The sequence below is a fragment of the Simochromis diagramma genome, unplaced genomic scaffold (genome assembly GCF_900408965.1).
Source record: "Simochromis diagramma unplaced genomic scaffold, fSimDia1.1 OVJJ01000590.1, whole genome shotgun sequence".
Classification (NCBI taxonomy): Eukaryota; Metazoa; Chordata; class Actinopteri; order Cichliformes; family Cichlidae; genus Simochromis; species Simochromis diagramma.
Window position 1 is genome coordinate 740,529 of NW_024387057.1, and position 19,521 is coordinate 760,049.

At 42.6% G+C, this 19,521-nt stretch overlaps 1 protein-coding gene and 1 long non-coding RNA gene across 2 annotated transcripts in view; both read left to right on the forward strand.

The window, feature by feature from the left end:
- Nucleotides 1-2,111: 2,111 nt before the first annotated feature.
- Nucleotides 2,112-19,521, forward strand: part of tesk1b (testis associated actin remodelling kinase 1b) — a 30,480-nt gene continuing 13,070 nt past the window's right edge. The window contains exons 1-4 of the mRNA XM_040045026.1: nucleotides 2,112-2,349; nucleotides 3,226-3,800; nucleotides 17,817-17,938; nucleotides 18,898-18,946. Coding sequence (XP_039900960.1) covers nucleotides 3,612-3,800; nucleotides 17,817-17,938; nucleotides 18,898-18,946 — 360 coding nt within the window. The 5' untranslated portion in view covers nucleotides 2,112-2,349; nucleotides 3,226-3,611. The remainder of the gene's footprint in view (nucleotides 2,350-3,225; nucleotides 3,801-17,816; nucleotides 17,939-18,897; nucleotides 18,947-19,521) is intronic.
- LOC120741972 lies at nucleotides 7,071-16,253 on the forward strand. Its single transcript, XR_005697731.1, has 2 exons — nucleotides 7,071-12,855; nucleotides 14,735-16,253. It is a non-coding gene; the product is annotated as an uncharacterized LOC120741972 (long non-coding RNA).

The following is a 19,521-nucleotide window of genomic DNA, read 5'->3' on the forward strand; positions in this document are numbered from 1 at the left end:
TGAAGCAGCCCTTCTCATTCTGGGCTTGTCAAAACATGCAAATGGAAAGTTAGACATTTTAATCCCAGAAAAAAAACATCTGATTGCATAAAGTGATAGTTTTATTTTGGTGGAGAACTGCTCAGCAGCGTGATTTGCTTGTTGTTTGCTCTTCTCACATGAAGTTTATCTGAAGTCCATGTCAGGACAACAAAAACTAATCAGAGGTTAAAATGGGACACATCAGTCGTTCACGTCACTGGGGAAGGCTCAAGTCTAGTACAACTCAGGGAGGTCAGCGGGGGTCAGAATAATCCCCCATCTCTCTCTCTCACACACACACATGCATGAATGCTTACACATAATCCCCACAGCATGCTCAGTGAAGCCCAGCCTGGACTCACAGCAAATCAACAGTTGTTGTGATGAATAAGTGATCAGCAGCACTGAATAATAAATGACATGTTTTATTATAATGTGACTTCAGTGTTTTATTTTTTATTTCCCCTGCTTTCAGGATAGAGCTCATAAGGAAGAGAGCCACTCGCCTCCAGCTGTATGTGATAACGATGTGTCGCCACCCGAAGTATGTGGCTGTGAGGTGTGAGATGGCTCCACGCCGTATGATGGGCTTTTTTTAATGCCTCTCTGGCATCCAGAACCTTCAGGTGCCCCCAGGCAGGATTCACAGTTGCCTGTAATGAACATCAAAATAATTTCATGACTGAATCTCATCTTAAAACAGGGACATTTATTTATTTAGCTATTTGTTTTACTTTACATCACCGGGGTTGATTTGGTTTGTACTCAGTTTGACTAAAGTTGTTTGTTTTATTGTATTTAATATTCTGTGCTGATATGAATTAACCTACTCTGTAGGTGAAAAACATGTTTGCAGCTGCATAAACACACAGAACATTCAATGAGCCATTAAAGGGCTTTTTTTCTATGCACGTGAGCCTCATTATGACGCTACCCTGAGTATTTAAACCAGTGTAAAAATGTTTTAGGACACATTAAACCATAAATGTCTTAACATAAGAGAAAAAAACTGTAATTTCAACACCACGTCTCAAGATTTCTATGTAAAGATGTGTAAAATTATAGAAAATGACAGAGAAAATCCTCCTAGCTCATTATGCACCCTGTCTTGTATTTATAAGACATACATGTTTTGTTGATTCACAGAATTTTTTCTTTATGTTTATCTGTTACTCAATTCCTTTTTGGTTCAGCGTGAATAGCTATGTGGGAGCAATCAGCAGAAAAGGCTTAAAACTGATGAAAATACAATTAAATGTCCAAAAATAAAAGCCAATCACATTTTCCAGCCTTTTAGTGGACCTGATTGGAGTCTTTGCTGGGCCAACTGTAGCCCCAGAACCTAATGTTTGACACCCCTGCATTTATATATATATATATATATATATATATATATATATATATATATATAAATTGCCCACTCGGCAGGTTTGCAGAGTGTAATAGATAATAGTGTAATAAATATCGATTTAGCCTGGTAGCGTTTATTTGTGAGAAGTTGACATCATGACATCACACTAGAAAAATGTTTTTCTTCCATTTATATGCCTCTTTAATCGCCTCTTTAATCTTTAGCCCATCAGATTCATTTTAAGATAACTTGGGAATCCTGGTATGCTAATTTCTGGCTTCAACATCCGGAAATGTACTCCACAAAAAATAACAATCGAGCTAGGTTTGCGCGATATTATTGTTTGGTCTCTGGTATATTATAAGGCTGACACGTGTGCAGTAATGGGAGGCAGTGGATGGTTATCGGGGCCCAGCAGCCATGTTTCTCTGCCGCAGGGGTCTCCTGGGTAATTACAAACAGCCCCTAGTCAGTGAAAAGCATCCAGACTTTGGATGAGGCAGCTCGTGTTTATTGCCACTGAATTGTCTTGCTGATCTGTTAGAAAGGAATCATAATAAAGATCGTGTCTAATATACAAGCTCAGGGTTTCCGCACAAACGCACTCCTCATCTTCTCCAGACACTAAGCGCATGCACGCAGCAGCACGACCTGGGGCACTTCAGGCGCCCCCACAGGTGCATTTTTGCGGTGATCACGTGTGTGCCCGCCCCGCTCAGCAGCCTCCAATAAAGCACGGCAAAAGTCACCGCTCCTCTCCCTTCTAGCAGCCAACACCGCAACGAGGGAGGCACAGATCGGCAGCGGTGACGTGAAACGAAACCAGCACCGAGTCCGTACCCGCGGCTCCAGGAGGATTAATTGGTAAACTAAAGCTCTCGGTAACCGGACGCCGCTGGTGGTGCTGGCTCGGAGCTCGGCAGAGGACACCGGGCCGTCCGGCGCATGTCGAGGTTGTGTTTTTCAGAGAAGGCCAGGTAAGTCAGACCCCCCTCCTCCTTTGCGGTGAAGCACGTCTCCACTCTGGTTCGGTGCAGCTTCTTTTTATGCGTCAGCGTATTTCTGTTTGAACCATGAGTCTGATGACCATGTGTGCGTGCGTACGTGCGCTCGTGTCAAACTCAGCTCACTTTTAGCATCCATAATTTAGAATCCGCAGCGAGCAAAGCTCCGGGTTTTTGCGGAGCATCAGCACCGGAGGCACACACGCGCTGTCTGAGGATTGCTGAGAAACGACCCCCCACCCTCCTACCCTTTCGGCGTGACCGTGGGACCATTAGAGCTGTAAATGCCGGCTGAATCAGCTGTAAAAAGCGACTGTGTGTGTGCAAAGTGCAAGCAGCGGCAGCCAGGGATGATATGTCTGCGTTCTGCGATGTTATCAGAGAGCAGGACATGGCAGACTACCTCAGGAATGAGAAAAAGAAAATATATTTAGACTCCATCGTGGAAATCCATTATACAGACTTGACTTCACGAGTGCACATTATATTTCAATGGGTAATGTAAGAGTCGCAGTTAAACCCAGCCACGCTTTTCCAAAATCGTCTTGTTTTATTTTTGTGACATATACGATGATTCGTCAAAGCTGTAATTAAAGTATTGTCCCCCTCAGCACAAGCAGCAGGAGTTTTATTTACAGACTGATCGCATCAGACGCGCACACTTTATGATTTATTGAATTAACGCCCCTGTGCACGCCCCCCTCTCCGCTCTCCCTCTTCAGTTTCAATAGGCTGGAGCTCCAGTGAGGCAGGTCTGCGCGCACTGGAAGCCTGGGATTCAATTGGTGGAAGTAGAAAGTGGAGCCCCGTCCTCCTTTCTTTTTCTTTTTTTTTTTTCCTTTGCTGCAGGAGGAGCAGACTTGGAGGAAATTGAGAGAGACGCCGCTCAGCAGCAGCAGCAGCAGCCTGCGCAGTTTAGAGAGAGAGCACGGCATGAGGGACTTCACCTCCAAACTGCGCACCGACTCTGCAGGATGCACCCCTGCAGCTGTGTAGCTGCTTGAGGACGCACTGAGACGAGCTCGTTCCGGACGTGTGCAAGAATCTCTGAGGGACTGGGCTTGACTGGTTTCAGACCGCAGCTGCAACATTTGGTTTATCGTTCCTGCTCTCCTGAGAGCCGTGCGCTGTGGCCTTGTAGCGGACATGGGAAATGTAAACAGTAGTCGGGCTGGATTTTAAACTACGCACACGTCCCAAGTCCGCCTCCTCCTCCCGGGCCGTCCGAGACGGAGATGGAGACGGAAAGGATCGTGCATGAGCAGGAGGGAGAGGCTGAGCCGCCCATGCACCACGTCCATGGAACCAACCGGATTAGACCGTCCTCATACCGGGCCCTGCGCAGCGCCGTGTCTACCCTGGCCCGCCTGGATGACTTCAGCCGCGAGAAGATCGGCGCAGGGTTCTTCTCTGAGGTGTTCAAGGTGAGAAAACAAGGTCTAAACGGGGGACGGGACAAGTTTTCACTTAACTTCCACGAGCTGATTTTGAGTCTCGTTTGTGACAAGCTCGAAGTTTAACGTGCACATCCTGCAGTCTGAGTGGAGCCTCTAAACTTTCAGTATTTTAAGACTGCAAATAGATGTACTTCCTGACGCCCCAGAATGAGTTGTTGACTTCCTGTCAAGTTTCTTGATGGTGCTGAATAACTGCTGAGGAAGCTGATGATGCATTTTTCTTTCTTTCTTTCTTTCTTTCTTTCTTTCTTTCTTTTTTCTTGATGGATGGCATCATGGTGTCCACACCTGTTTGCAGTGACCCATTAGTTGGTGAAAGATGGACGCAGTGTTTTGTTTTTGCCTCCCAACCCCGTGTGTAAGGGGATATGGTCAGTGCAGGTAGATCATGTACACCTGTAAGGTGACCCTACTCCTGACTCTGCTTGCACCAGTGGCCTTCATCCCCTTTTGTCACGCTGCCTTTTCAGTTGCATCGAGCCTAATTCTGAGGTACGCCTCATTAGTGATGGCTCTGAGTTGCCAGGGTGTGATGGTGTGAAAGAGATCACTCCTGGAGGAGCTGGCTGAGAAGAACCTTAATGCAGCGTAGCAGGTATAGCTTTAATCTCTGGAGTCTGTTTCATCACTGTTGTCTAGCTGCACCAGGAGCTCCCGGCAAGGTGTTTTAGCAGGTGTTTGTCTTTGTCTGAGGAGATTTTGTCAACATAATGGTGTCACAACTGTCCACAGCTCAGTTATGAGATGTTACAGGTGTGTAGTTGAATTGGCAGGTGGGTGTGGCGCGACCTAAGACTTTATTAGGCTTGATTCAAAGATTATGAGGATTAGGGGGTTTAATCTAGAGCATACTGGGGCTTTGTGGGAGCACTTCTTGTCACTGTTGATAAAGCTGATGTTTTTTTGCTGCAGATTAATGAGCTAATGGTTGCAGCTCTGTATTTATTCGCTGAACAGCAGTGCAGGTGACTGCAGCAGCATTTGGTATAAATTAACAGTTCAAGCTTCGCTTTTTTTTTTTTTTTTTTTTTTTTTTTTATAAAAAAGAATCTAATAGGATCAAAGTTGGAACAATAATTTAAGTAGGTTTCGTTGGTTAATGAAGGCAAAACGGCCTCATTTCTAATCATTGAGTTTCAGGCCAGCGCTGACTACCTGCTCTCTTAAGCGTTCTGATGAAAGGTGTTTGCCGTTTAGTCTGTTTCTTCTTTCATACAGACTTGGAATTAACCGAAGTACTGCTAAAACCTAAACCCCAAAATTCTCAGGCAGCGCAGTTGTCAAGTTAAACGATCCAGCTGTAGTATTTTATAATGGTGTGTGTTTTTTCACACCCTACATCACACTCGCATGTGATTCGACAGGCTTTTGCAATAAATCTGCGTCTTTAAATTGAATTTACTGTGCTTCATAGGCTGTATGTACCAGCCTGGACTAAAGCATTAGAGTATTCATAGTTGCATTTAAGTTGCAGGTGTGGATTTCCTCCATATCACTCCTGTCACAAGTGTCTGTGTGTGGCTGGTCAGGCTTTCTGTGTGTATGTATAGAAATAGAAACACTTGTATGTTAACCTGCCCTACAGTAAATCACTGCCTGGCTGAAGAATTTCTTACTTATCAGTTGATGTGTTTGACTTCAAAAATCTAAAATATTAGAAAGTGACAATGTGATTTAATTTGGTAAATAGTTTATCAAAGGATTGCAAGCTCTGCTGTTCAATACTGACATCAGTGCCTATAAAATAAACACTCGTTAAAGGTAAATCTGTCTACAGTAATGACTAGTTCTTGTTAAGAGATTATTTTGACTTGCCAAACACCCAGATGAGGTAATGTGTCTGATCTTTGGATCTGTGGTAACTCACAGTTTAACAGCTGGCTGTAAACGGCTCCAGTTGTTTTCAGTGTAATCATCTTGTCTTTAAAAGCATTAGTGGGACTTTAGAGGATGAATTTGGTCCTCCTGCAGATTGTTGCACAACTAAACTCGTGATATGAAATCACATGGAGTGGGTGCATAAGATGCTGAGTACAGTAATTATTTCCATCATCGATCATACTGTTGAACAGGCGTTTGTCAGAAATGGTGGCACATGCTTATTGTGGCAAATCATGAAAATGAAAGGGGTAAAAAAACACAAAATGATCAGTTTCATGTAAGGCAAAGAAAAGCAGCGAAGGTTTTCATGTCAAAACTGGACATTGTTTCAAATATTTCTAAGAAGTTGGTCTCTACTTCTAACATTTTAAAGGTTAAAAAATTAATTGGCTGGGTTGTGGAGTCTAATGCCGTTTTCACACAGGCTTTGGAGGCCTGAACTTATCTACACTCGTAACCCAGTTGGCGTGCACGAGCGATCACAAATGACTCAGGCATCAGGTGCCCTTTATCACGTCCGTTCCTTGGTACAAAGTTTGAGGAAAAGTGATGACTGTGCCGTCTCCTGTGCGCTCTGCTCGGGCCAGCGGATTTCCAGAAGGGAAAGTCCTGATGATCATTTGTGCATTCATTTGTGAAATAAGAATGTTGTTTTCACAAGAAGTTGACTCATTATACAAAACACGATTAAGTAAAAACATCTAATTCTTGCTTTTGAGTGCTTCAGTTTAAAAGAAGTCGGGCTCAGGTCGACCTTCACTAAACGAGGCGTTTTGTGTTCGGACTTCACTCTTTGTGCTGTTCTCGTTCTCAAGGAAAAAAAATGTTCTTGAGGCCACTCGGCTTCTTGAAGCCACTCCCTCAGCTTTGCCCTTTGAATGGCCAATGAGCATGCAAATGTCACTGTGCTCACTGCGGGCTTGTTAAGTTGCCAATTGAGTCTGGATGAGTGTGCTCTTTGATAGTGCTATATAAATGCAAAATTGTTACCACAGCTATCAGTCATATTTATAAGTGTGCTGACACGGCTGACTGGATAGTCGCTCCTGTGTCCGGGTTTAGCCCGGGGGAAGAAGGCCCAACTGTTCTGCAGAAAAATCCCCCTACCTGGTGTTTTGTTTATGAAACTTTACTAAACTGAAAGTGTGTATGGGCCACGCTTTGAAATGGATGCTCCTGCACTTGCTCACAAAGGCCTCCTGGCCTCCTGCCATGTGTGTGCTGCTGTTGTGCTTCAGATCAATGGTGACTCGCAGCAGCACAGACAAACGGGCAGCCATTCACATCTCCAGAGTGAAATTGTGCAATCTGGGAGGGGTCGGGGGGGGAATAGAGGGCAGGGCGATTTTTATAAAAAAAAAAAAGGGAAGGGAGCGCACGTGTTAAGACAAATCCTCCAGGTGCTGTAATTTGTCTTCTTTTTAATATTGTTCAAAGCAAAGTTCTGGACGTGTCTGTCTGTAAGTGCCAGCTTTTGCACTTGTGCAATACTCCTAATTCATCAGCCTGATAACCCAGAGGCTCGAAAGCAATAAAGCGCCCATTCACAATTAAACTGCATCATAAGCCAAAGGTTCAGTTAACTGTAGGATGTGGTTATTTATTCTGTCCCTTTCTCAGGGCTGCAGGGAGTTGAGCAAACAAATTGGATCAATTTCTAATTGGATTATTGTTTTACTTCATATTACTGCGTCACGCTCCGGCTGTTTCTCTCCTGATTATAGATGGCATGTTTGTGAACGCAGAGAACGTTAGACGTCCAAGAACAAGCACACGTAGAAGATTTGGTTCTCATTTGGACTTTCTCCATCATTTACATGAGGCATGGAAATCTCAGCGTCCACAGAAAATCCCACTCCGCAAAGGCAACTTTGGTGTATCATTTGATGTTTTGTCTGTTCAGACAGGACATGAAATTGTTATATCTCAAATGTGTGTGTGTGTCCAGTCCATCACAAACCTCAAGTGCTTGATGAGTCTGAGGCTGGTGATATTACGTCACATTCGTGGCACAACCGAATTCACAGATCACTGACTGTATATGAAAGTTTCCATGTGGGTTCCACACATCGAATTCAGCTCACTATGGCTCTGGAAGTTGTTGCACACAGGAAGTGATGAGGAACCGGATCCCGGGCTGAAGACGTCACGTGACTGCAGTCACACCTGAGCTGCAGCACACCTCGCTCTTAATGTGTGAGGGCTCTATCACGTCTTGTTCTTTCAGTTATAAATGTAAAACATGAACTGATAGTTGGCTGGGTAAAGGTAACATTTTCCACCTAGATATGGGAATTAAACTGGTTCCAGATCCTTCAATTCATTGGACTTGTATACCTCAAAGCTTATCAGAGTATCTATCATCAGTGCTGGTATGTGTGTGGGGTTTTTGTGGTTGTTTTTTTTTTTTTTTGTGCATAGCTAAACTGTGATGTCAGTCTCATGCCATTGCACACCTCCATATGCAGTTTTATTCTCTGCCGCTCTGCTCTGTTAATCAGTTGGTAGTTGATGCTGAAAACTTTTCTTTCCCACACAGAAATTCGATCACACAAAGTAGCTGGTGAATAATCGAACCTTTAAGTAGAATAGGCAGATGTGCTGCTGTCAAAGTTTTACCTGTACTCATCCATAGTTCTTCCTCCAGGTATAGCTAAAATGATTTAATCTCATTATTTTTGACCTGTCTATAAATACATGACTGCCTAATATGTAAATTATATAAAGCAAAATTTAAGCTGCTAACAACTGCTGTGCATTTGCAAGCCTCTTTGCAACCCACCTCCCTTCTGGCTTCTCCTTTTCATGCTGTTTCTGATTTAATCAGTGTCCTGTTACTGATGCCTGCCCTGCTGTGCGCCCTGTCTCCAGTTTTCCAAGTATGTGTATCGAGTTCCCAGAACAGAGCCATACCAGCAGTTATAAAATTACTGCAGATGGACCACTAGCAGTCTTATTTTTTACTTACTGTGCTCCTGACTGAGCTGAGCTTAATAAGGTCAGAGCCCAGATGTTATCTTTCAGTGTAGCAGTTGTTGTAGTTTCACCAGTGCGTTCCAGTCTTTCTGCTAATTACTACAAGCAGCCTGTTATCTTAGTGTTATATTTAACAAACATGCTGTACGTGATATAATTCCCCATTTCCTGATTGCTTTATTCTTTTGGTAATTGAGCTTCAGCATCACTGCCAGTTTTTTTTCACAAACACTGTGAATTTCCATGAAACTCCTCACTGTAAGAAAGCCAGTCATCCTGGTAATTATCATACATGCTGTGATTAGCCCGACCGGAGGCTGTGTGTGCATTTGTTTTGGACTCTGCCTAAACCTGATGTAAGATAACAAGCTCATGGAGAGTAAGTGGATAAGAAGTGGGATTTTAGGAGTGTTGTCCCTGTGATTGAAGAGTGTGTCGGTCAGCTGTATGTGACGAGTTGGTAAGGTGAAGGAAATGGTTTGTCAAACGCTGCTGCTGTTTGAGTGTTTATCAAGTTTATATCTGCCATCAAGACCTGTTGCTGGGCAAAAATTCACTATCATCAGCTATATTTGGCTTCTAGCAATTAGACTGTTTCCTGCTTTCTTAAATGTAGGGATTTTTTTTTTCTTAAAAAAAAAATTGTAATAAGGGCTTTGATATTTGAACATTTTAAGTCAGGTTTAACATAGAGCTAGATTATTTTCAGCCCACTCGCTATAGTTAACAAGCTGTCATTTATCCACTATTTGTAGTCGGACGACCTGAAATTAATTTTGTTTAGTTTGCGGGTTATATGTACATTATATTTAGCAAATAAACGTGCTAGCTAATAAAGTTTCTTCCTTAAATATTCCTTAATAGAGTATGCTTTGTAGGTAGGTTGTATTTTTATTCAATTTCAGGATTATTTTATTTAAGCCACTTAACATTGACCTGTGAATCAGTTAGGTACATAAAGATGCCTAACTCTATAAATGAGCTTGTATCATCTGCATATAACAAACAACATGGTAAACAATGAGACTGAAGTTATGTCTTTTGGCACTATGTTACTGGCAGCCTGTCACAAAAACACAGAACTTGTTCCAATTTCATTAGTTGAATCTATAAAAGTTGTCAAAGAGCCGATAGCTTAAAACTTCGTGTGTGTGTGTGTGTGAGTGAGAAAAATTGGGCAAAACTGGGCAAGTAGAGGACAAAAGATGTGTCAGGACTGGGGAAAAACCATCTACAGTAGATTAACAGCATCTGAAAGTCCTTAAAGTGGGAAAAATCCAGCACAGGACCTGACTGATGCATCTGGCCCTTCACTCGACCCATGTACTGTTCACTGAAACCTCATCAGAAATGGTTGCAAGTCTTATATAGCGTCTTTCTGTGTGTGTGTGTGTGTTTGCAAATTGTGTCTCACTGTCCATGTAAAATGTAAAGAAGTGACTGTTTTCCGAAGAGTTTTGCACAGTACTATACTCGTTTATGTTTGCATTTTCATAACATTTCTGCTCTGCCTCTCACTCATTCGGTTTTTATTGGATTAGCTGAGCTTAACTTTCAGTGGATCCTCTAATTACTGAAGAAATACCCCCGATGTACCTGTTACTCAATGTTGGGATTTCTGTGATGGTGGCAGGAATGTTTTCCTCTTCTTTCTAACATTTTATAGATTTGGCGGCAGTTTTATGGATTTATTACCCAGGTCGATTTATATTAGAAAACACGACTTTCTTGCAGAAAACAAAATCTTTTCTTCCATCGTATTGGTCTTACACTTCCTGAAATGGCATGGGGGAGAGGGAAGTAAAACATTTTTGTAACCAGCAAATCTGGGAATCTCCCAGCAGGACGTGTCGGGATGTAATCGGTTCTTAGTAAATCCCAGTGGCTGGAACGATTTCAGCTCTGGAAATCTAAAACGACAACAAAGGAGGAGAAAAAAACAGATCTCCTGTGTTGCATACACACAAACCACGATCCATCATCAGCTGTCTCCTGTGTGCCTGTGATCATTTTCAGTGTTTGGGATTAGGAGGCGGGCTGGGTGTATGTGCTTGTGTTACTGTTGGATGGTGGTGTTGGTATGGGAGAGCCAGTGCAGACTTGAAAATGATTGCTTTTAGTGTGGCACTTTTCCCTCATTATTCCCTTCCTCTGTCATTCCAGTCGGGGCCTGCTTTGCTGCAGCTCGCTGCACAAATATTTAGCTTTGTTTATATTCTGCACGGCCACACAAACACGAAAGTGCTGAGCGTGTGGTGTTTCACGTCTTCATTTAAACCGCTGTGTTTATTGAATGCAATTTTTCAACTTGACTGTGGATTAAAATAGGTAGTTGGGCAAGAGTTGCCCAACACTTGTGTTTTCAGGTCCTTCCCTTTTTTCTTTTTTTTTTCTTTTTCACCCCCTCTCGTGGTTACCAATAGATTTATATCAGGAGACACTTTGTGTGTTTACATTGGTGCACAATGAGCGTTTCCTCCCGTCCACTTGTTGGTGGGGCTGTAGTCTTAGCTAAACCTCAAGGAGAGCAACTCCCCTGTAAGAAGGTAAACAAGTTGTTCAGTATTTGTGTCGCCAGTGACGGTGGCTCAGTTCACTGTTCCATTAAGGAGTCACCTCAAGAAAACAAGATGTACTCTCTCACTACTTGCAGTATTAAAGCCACACATGGTAATTTATTGGCTGTTTGTGTTTCATACAGTTTCATACATACTCCAAAATCTGCCACTTCCAAATCCAGCGGAAATATGTCCTCACTATATTTGATTAAAAACATAAATTCCCCTAAAAATCTGAAATTAAGGACAAGTAATAGTCAGGTAATTACAAATAACACTTTCCAAAGTGTACCTGAATGAATTTCCACCTTGGACTTTGTTTCTTTTGGTCTTTTATTTTGAAATTCCCTTAAAAATTAGGCCTCCGGATGGTTTCCTTGGATTTAAGAAGGTTAACACGGCAAGGACCCAGGTCTGTCTTTCTTACTAGACTCCCAGCACAGCTCCCAGGTAGATCCAGTCTTGGGGAGGGGGGGGCTTGTTAGATAATAATTTTAAAAAAGTTGGTGTTGTCATTTATGCACATGGAATTGATGAGGTGTTACTTATATTGTATTTAATATGGACTCTAGAAGCTATCACTACAGCTGTATAACGTCTTGTATGTCCATGTATCGGTGAAGGAAGTCATTTTTCTAGAAATAATCAGGCACTCGAGGACCGTAGTTTAAAAAAAAAAAAAAAAAAAAAAAAAAAATCAGTCATGTCTCATGCATGTATTAATCCAGTCGATCCAGACCTGGTCCTCATGTTCCTCTGTCTGCTTTAGCAGCCTCTCTGGGGTCAGTGATGATGACAGTGTATTGCTGCATGCGTGAACTTAAATGACCCCTCTTTGTTTTGGCCTGTGTGTGAGGAGGCGTGGCCGGCTCAGTGTTGTTGTTGTTGTGCAACAGACAGTGATCGGTTTTGTGACGGCTCGTGGACTGCACGCCTCCTGGATCAGGTTGTGTTCCTGAACCTGACCCGACCGCACAGAGTGGGACCTCCCTGCTCGTTCACTGATGGACCAGCGCTTGGCTGGGTGCCTCGTCTCGGTCGTTTCCACGTGTGCGTTCTTATTGAAACACTGTCTGTAAGCTTCTTCACGCTATAACTGAGAGCAGTGCTTCAGGCAGCAGCTTAAGCCTTGTTGTTTTGATGGATAAAATTACTTCTGCAAAACAACTACAAGTTTACTCCCCCCCCCCCCGAGGACTTTGCTCGGTCTCTTCACACTTCAGCGTAAACCTCACGTGTCAGTTTGGTTGATGTGTTGCTTCCTTTGTTAAAAATGTCTTGAAATGCTGATTGTGAGATAAATGTTGCTTTCCTTTTGTTAAAATACTGTGTAGGAAGCACATTTAGTGATGATGATTATTACTTTTTTGAAAGGGATGTTTTGCTTTCATATGCATCTACAAGCCAGTACTGTGAGGAGATTTGTCACATTTGTTTTGCTGTATACTACAAGAAACGCATTTTAGTCCAGTCTCCCTGTATTTCCACTTTCTGATGCGGTTTGAAGGCTGATTTACTTTTCATTAAAGTAGCCAGAGACGGGCTACTGCTGGTGGGAAGCTGAAGTAACCATGAAATCCTCAAGGCCTTTGGAGTTGACTGTGTGTGTGTGTGTGTGTGTGTGTGTGTGTGTGTGTGTGTGTGTGTACAGCCAGCCACACTCCATCCTCTGCAGCAGTGTGTGTGATCTGTTCAGCACAGATTTTCTAGTCGCCACTACAAGGTGAAATCACACAAAACACACCACAAAACATAGCATTACATGAAATGAACATCAGCTTAAATGTTAGTGAAGCTTCTTTGATATTCAGGAAAAATTGTGTTTGCATATCATAAAATGTAATCTGCATTTTACACTTTACCAAAAACATTTGTTTGTTTCATTTCTTTATTTCATTTATGTTTATAGTCCAAAATCCTTAAGGTTCACTTGTTTGTGGTGAAACAGATTTGTTAAATAGGTGGTAGTAATAGTAGCAGTGACTGCATTTTTCAGTGTATTATATTCTTCGTGCCAACATAAACAAACTTCCAAAAACAAAATGGTTTTTTTTTTTTTGGTTAATTTTTCCTCTTATCCATTTTTCCTCAAAGTCAGTTAGCAGCTCTAGCTAACATTAGAAATGGATTCATTAATATTAAAAAATATTAATCGCAAATGCCAAAACAACTGCCGTGTTTTGGCATTGAGACTTCATTGAGACTCCTTACAGCAGTTCGCAGGCTGAAGGTACCTTGCGCTTGGATTAAACCCTGGCTGCAGCTTGCAGCATTAACCGTAAGAAGCCTGGCAGTACCGCAGCACTGCAGAAACAACCATCTGTCAGGTTAAACTACAGGTCTGGTCTCTCTGAGGCTGCAACAAATGTGTAGTTTTTCTCATAGCACGGTTTACATATGCTCTTTTCAAACCAGTCTTTCCTTCCAGTGAGTTGTCCATCTGCATCTCTGGCACGTCCTTCCCTCCCTCGCTGTGCATCAGTCTGCCTCATCGGGCTGCTGGCTAATGACAGACGCTGCTGCACGTTGGCTCTACTGAGCGAGACGGCAAAAAATGCCAGTGACCTTTCCTCTGCTGACAGCAGCACTTTACAAGGCTCGGTGTGTTTGAAGGCGAGCGTTAGGGTGTGGCTGGGCACATGCATGTGAGCAGAAGTCTTTTTTTTGTGTGTAATTGGTTCATATCATGGATAATCTCTCTATGTAGGCATGGACATTCCAGTGGCGAGTCCTTGGAGATGACCATCAAAGTGCTTGGAATGAAAAACACCACGCATACGCTGTTAGCCTTACAGAGTTCAGCTTTTCAGATGGCCAAAAAAACCAAACTGCACACGTAAGAAAGGTTTGCACTTGAGCTCCATGCTGAGTCAGGCTGACTCTGTGATGATGAGTGAGAGGTTGTTTGTTTGGGAGCTTAAACTGTCAGGACAAAATTTGACAGGTCGAACAGGGCTGCAGTTCCAACCACTGCTGTCTCAGCAGTTGGTGCATGTTTGCAATGTAACCTGCCTGTGCGAGTCAGTGTGTGTCTGTGTGGGGCTGCCCGTTAATCACAGGATTACACAGCAGAGTGTCAAAAAAAAAAGATATCGTCTAAGTGTGTGAAAGCAGAGAAACCTAGACAAGTGTGATGTGAATCCACAGCCATGCAGGCTGCTTTCCAAGAGAAATTGGTGCTAATGTGTGCACAAAGAGGCTTTTTAAGTATAAAGTAACCTTTAATCAGCTTCAAGGCTCAATCTTCCAGCCCACATGAGTCTGCATCAGCCTCTAAGTGCAGCAGATGTATAAAGAGAAGTGGAGATTAGTCCTGCACCTCTACCCTCTACACTTGTGCTGCTCAGCCTTCCTTTTTATTCTGCAACAGGAAGTAAGCGACTGTTCACAAGTGCAGTTGTGTCCGTGTGCGAGTCTTACATGTGTGCACCCATGCATGCGTGCAGCGCTTGCAGCCTGGAGTCCTCGAGCGACCTTGTTAAGAAGAGACACAGCAGCCAGTCGGGGTGTGTGTGTGTGTGTGTGTGTGTGTGTGTGTGTGTGTGTGTGTGTGTTAATGGCATTACTCACTGCACTCTAGTCTGTACTCTAATAGGCTTTGTGGTTTTTCTATCATCAGTCAGATCCAGAGCTCAGCTAAGATCCAGGCCAGTGTCACTCTGACTTTAGTTCACGACTGCAGACTTTGACCCTCTCTCACGCTCTTTCACTCCTTCGCTTCATATTTATGTCACAAATGAAGATAAAAGGTTACCGGTTTAGCTTTTATTGTTAGCTAAAAGGATATTTGATGTATAGCCAAGCTTTAAGGTCACTGTTTTAGACTGTGCATGTAAATAAGACTCCACGAGACACTGAATTGCATCCTGCTAACCCTAACAAACAGACTGAGCGGGTTTAAAGGGGGTTTAGAGACCGCTTTAGAAACATTTAACACTGATTCAGTCTGTTTGGCATGTATATGTAAATTATACTTCCCAAAACCACGTCATAGTGCTGTCAGCGTTAATCTCGTTAAAATGACGTTAACGCCATAACTGCATTAACGCGGCAAATCTCTGTTAACGGAGTTACCGCGGATGGCCCCGTGCGTGGGGCTGGCCGGTGTTAGCACGGTTAGCTCGTTAACGCGTTGATGCCGTCCAATGCTTTCCAGAAAGTAAAAATGCTGTTGAATTTCTACCACTGAAAGGTGTTCATGTGTGATCACTTTAACCTTTCTTGGTGTTGTCAGCTATTGAAGGCTCGACTGATGTGATTTGATCGATAGAAAAGAGCAGATTTAAAGTTGGCGGCTAAAAACCTGAGCAAAAGAATGAAGCATGTATGTCTGCATGCGCCATGTAAACGCTTGTACCCTTATACTTAAATTTGTCTGGTTTTCTGACCCGTGTTGTCCAGAGTTATGTCAAAAAAGTTGTAAAAAGATATCAAATGAAGTCTTCTATTCTGTATTAAGACTTTTTATTAATATAGTGTTTCACAGGACAGGAGCGAGTGGATATTCTAGCAAATCCACCCCAAGTTCAGACAGACGTCTCAAATTCTGCAAGCTTCAGGTCACATGTTAAAATTCATGATGGTGCAGTTATTAAAAAGACAAAGTATGGTCTGTTTGGAATGATTTCTAGAAGGAAGCCTCTTTTCTCCATGGCAGCATGGTTTCAGTTTTCAAAGATGCATTTGAACAAAGCCGAAGACTTCTAGAGCAATGTGCTTTAGACAAAGTGGAGATGTTTGGCCGTAATGCACAGCTCCATGTTTGGCATGTTTGCTGTAAACCAAATGTCAGCATGGTAGTGGAGGGATGATGATTTGGGCTTGTACAGCCACAGGACCTGGGGACCTTGCAGTCACTGAGTCGACCATGAATCCCTCTGAATACCAAAATGTTCTAGAGTCAAGTATGAGGTCAGCTGTCTGAAAGTTAAAGCGTGACAGAAACTGGGTCATGCACCAGCACAATGAACTGCAGACATGGCAGGAAATCTACAACAGAATGACTGAAAAAGAAAAGAATTAAAGGGTTGTAACGGACCAAAGTCCAGACCTCAAGCTGACTGAAATACTGTGGAAATTTTTTTTTTGAGAGCTGCACATGGTAAATGGCCTGTATTTGTATAGCGCTTTACTAGTCCCTAAGGACCCCAAAGTGCTTTACACATCCAGTCATCCACCCATTCACACACTGGTGATGGCAAGCTACATTGTAGCCACAGCCACCCTGTGGCACACTGACAGAGGCACATGAATGAATGCCTGCAAACCTTAGCGAATTGAAGAGTGGCCTAAAATTCCTCCACTATAATAAAGGTGGTTCTACAAGCTGCTCAATCATGTGGTGTACTTTTCAATGTCCTTTTCTCACATTTACGTACTTATTTTTCAGTAACTGGTAAATTTGTAAATGTACCGATACCCTGTTACAATTGTTCGTGGTGAGATGTTACAACAACACTGTTGCGCGTCATAGCAAGGCTCAGCATTTACTGGAGCAGTGCAGCATGTTGTGTTTTTTGGTGTTGGCTCCTTTATGCAAGAGTACGCTCTCCCAGAGCTGCTAGACATACTTTTAGACATTTTGGACAGGACCCAAAGTAAACCAGTTGAATACACGTAGCACTACTAGAGGACAAATGAGTTATTTTAATTCCAGCTTAATTGGCTGTAACAATAATGCTTTGGACCAGTTAAATACTCTAACATCATCGAGCTATATTTGTTTGCACGCCAAAGTATTTGTGATTGTTTTAATGGTAAAACAATTAACTTTTATAGACTTGTTAAATTACAAAAAAAATCTCTAAAGGCAGCAGATGAAGCGTGAGGGGTCAGAATGCATAAAATGATAGAAAACGAAGTCAGAATTTAGCAGCACTCCTCTCTAATTGATTCACAATGCCAACATTTTCCTTTCACACTTACTCGTACATGTAAAACACTTAAAGTGCTGGCCTTTCTCACCACACACACACACACACACACACACACACACACACACACACACGCACAGCAAACATTCCCAGAGTGTTTTGCTTTCATCTGCTGCTCGTACACATTTCTGTGGAAGTCGAACTACTTGCCAAGCAAATATGCACAAACATGCACCCGCCAGGAAGCATGTCGCATCGCCATAGTTACCATACCAGACGGCCTCATTGTCATGGCAGCAGGTTTGGTCAGACGAGCAGCCAAGAGGAGTGTGGAAGAAACTCGACCGACCCTCTAAATGTTTCGTGGCCGGTTTCCAGATATCATTCAGTCAGCACTTAGATTTTTTTATTGCTTCAGAGGGTGTTGATGGTGTGACTGATGCATGTGTGATAGATCCGTCATCACCAGCGCTGCGCCGCACGCCTACTCTCCTCAGCCATACATCTGTTAACTGTGAGGCGTCTTAAATATTTCTTTCATCCAAATGTGGAGCAGTCATGGATTCTTCCGGGGTGTGAGGCAGATTTTAAGCGTTTTTGCTTGTGATGACAAATTGTCTTTTCGGCTTTTCAGCTCTCGTTGCTTCAGTTGATCTAAATAAAGCGTTTGTGCTCCTTTCCCTTTCATCATCCAGGTGCAACACCGTGTGTCTGGTCAGGTGATGGCTCTGAAGATGAACATCCTGGCCAGTAACAGGGCCAACATGCTCAGGGAGGTCCAGCTCATGAATCGACTATCGCACCCTAACATACTCAGGTAACTGAAATGTTGGCTTTCCATCTCACTGTTAACATGAACTCAGTTTTTACGTCTTTCATTTAAAAACGACATTTCTTTCCAGTGTTTGATTTTCATTGTGATGGCATGTCTCATCGTACACTGTTTAGAATACTCGGCCTTCAAACACTGGTGATAGATGTGGTTTGTGTGGTCCACAAGAAGAGCCCACGGACTAGATTTTCAGTGGGTTCATTGTCAGTGATTGCACTGCTGTGTCTGTATCGTTCAGTTCTGTCTGGTGTTGAACTGGTTTTTTTTTTTTGGTTTTTTTTTTTTTTTTTTTTTTTGCACAATTGCACTTTTTGTAGTCCTGCGTTTGTTTGTCATGTGTAGCACCACATGGAGGAACGTTGTCTCTGTTCACCGTGTACTGTACCACTGCACATGCTTGAAATGACAATAAAGCCACTTGACTTGAAAATAACTTTTTAATGACCTTTTAATAAGAGTCTTTGGCACTTTTTGCCGTAGCCATGTAGCCTGAAGTGTACATGGATGTAAAAGTGGGTGGGCTATAAAAGGTCCATAGACCACATTGGTGCGCCACACCTGATTAAAAACATTTGAAACAAACAAAACAAACGGCAAAACAACTTAGTGCAATTAGCTGCACAGCAGACCATGTTATTGAACGATTGCAATAAAATGCTCCAAAAGGCACCAGAAGCCACAAACTGTCTCGAGTTCCAGCTCAGTGATTCAGATTAGCAGACGCGACACTTGCCCGGCAGCTTCCTCTGTCGGGACATGCCTCTCAAAGCAGCCGTGCATTTGATAAAACCATTTTTTTTAACTGTTGACACTGTTTAAATGGTTGTGTAATATACCCTGTGATAGAACCTGTCCCGGGTGTGTCCACCACTAAAAAAAAATCCTTGAAATGTTTAAAAAGTTTAGACTTGACATTAATATATGTTCCTGTACTTTATCCACAGGTTTATAGGTGTGTGTGTCCATGAGGGGCAGCTCCATGCTCTCACAGAGGTAAGACTCATTAATGTGCTACAGCACAGATGGTTTTGATCTCCTCATTTTGCCCTTTGTAGTGGTAACAGGCGGCTGTGTGCATCTGCATGAAAGCAATGATGTGACCAGAAACTGATATTTATCTGCCTTTGTCCTCACTATAAACATTGTAGCAAACAAGATTCCCTTGTAGCAAGAAAAAAAAAAAGTCAAACTCATCAAATGGAGGGAAAATATCTGCAGCCTCAGTCTGTGGTTTTTAATTCAGTCTGTATGAGAAAGCCAGCCTAAATTAATGTTTATACATTGGTTTTTGAGCTCGCTTTACACTGAACGTGACATTTATTGTGCATTTTATATCTTTTACATTATTTATCTAAATGCTTTGAGGCATTTATGAAAAGTTTTGGCTCTTTTGATTTTGAAATCAAATTTAAATCTCACTCAGATCTCACAGTCTGAGTTTTAAATCTGGCCGTAAAGAGATGGTTTCTTCAGATCCTGTACTTTAAACTAGTATGAGTCGAGTTATTGGTCCCGGGGGGAGGAGAAAGAGAATCAGGCCTGCTGTAAGTCATCGGCTGGCTTTTTAA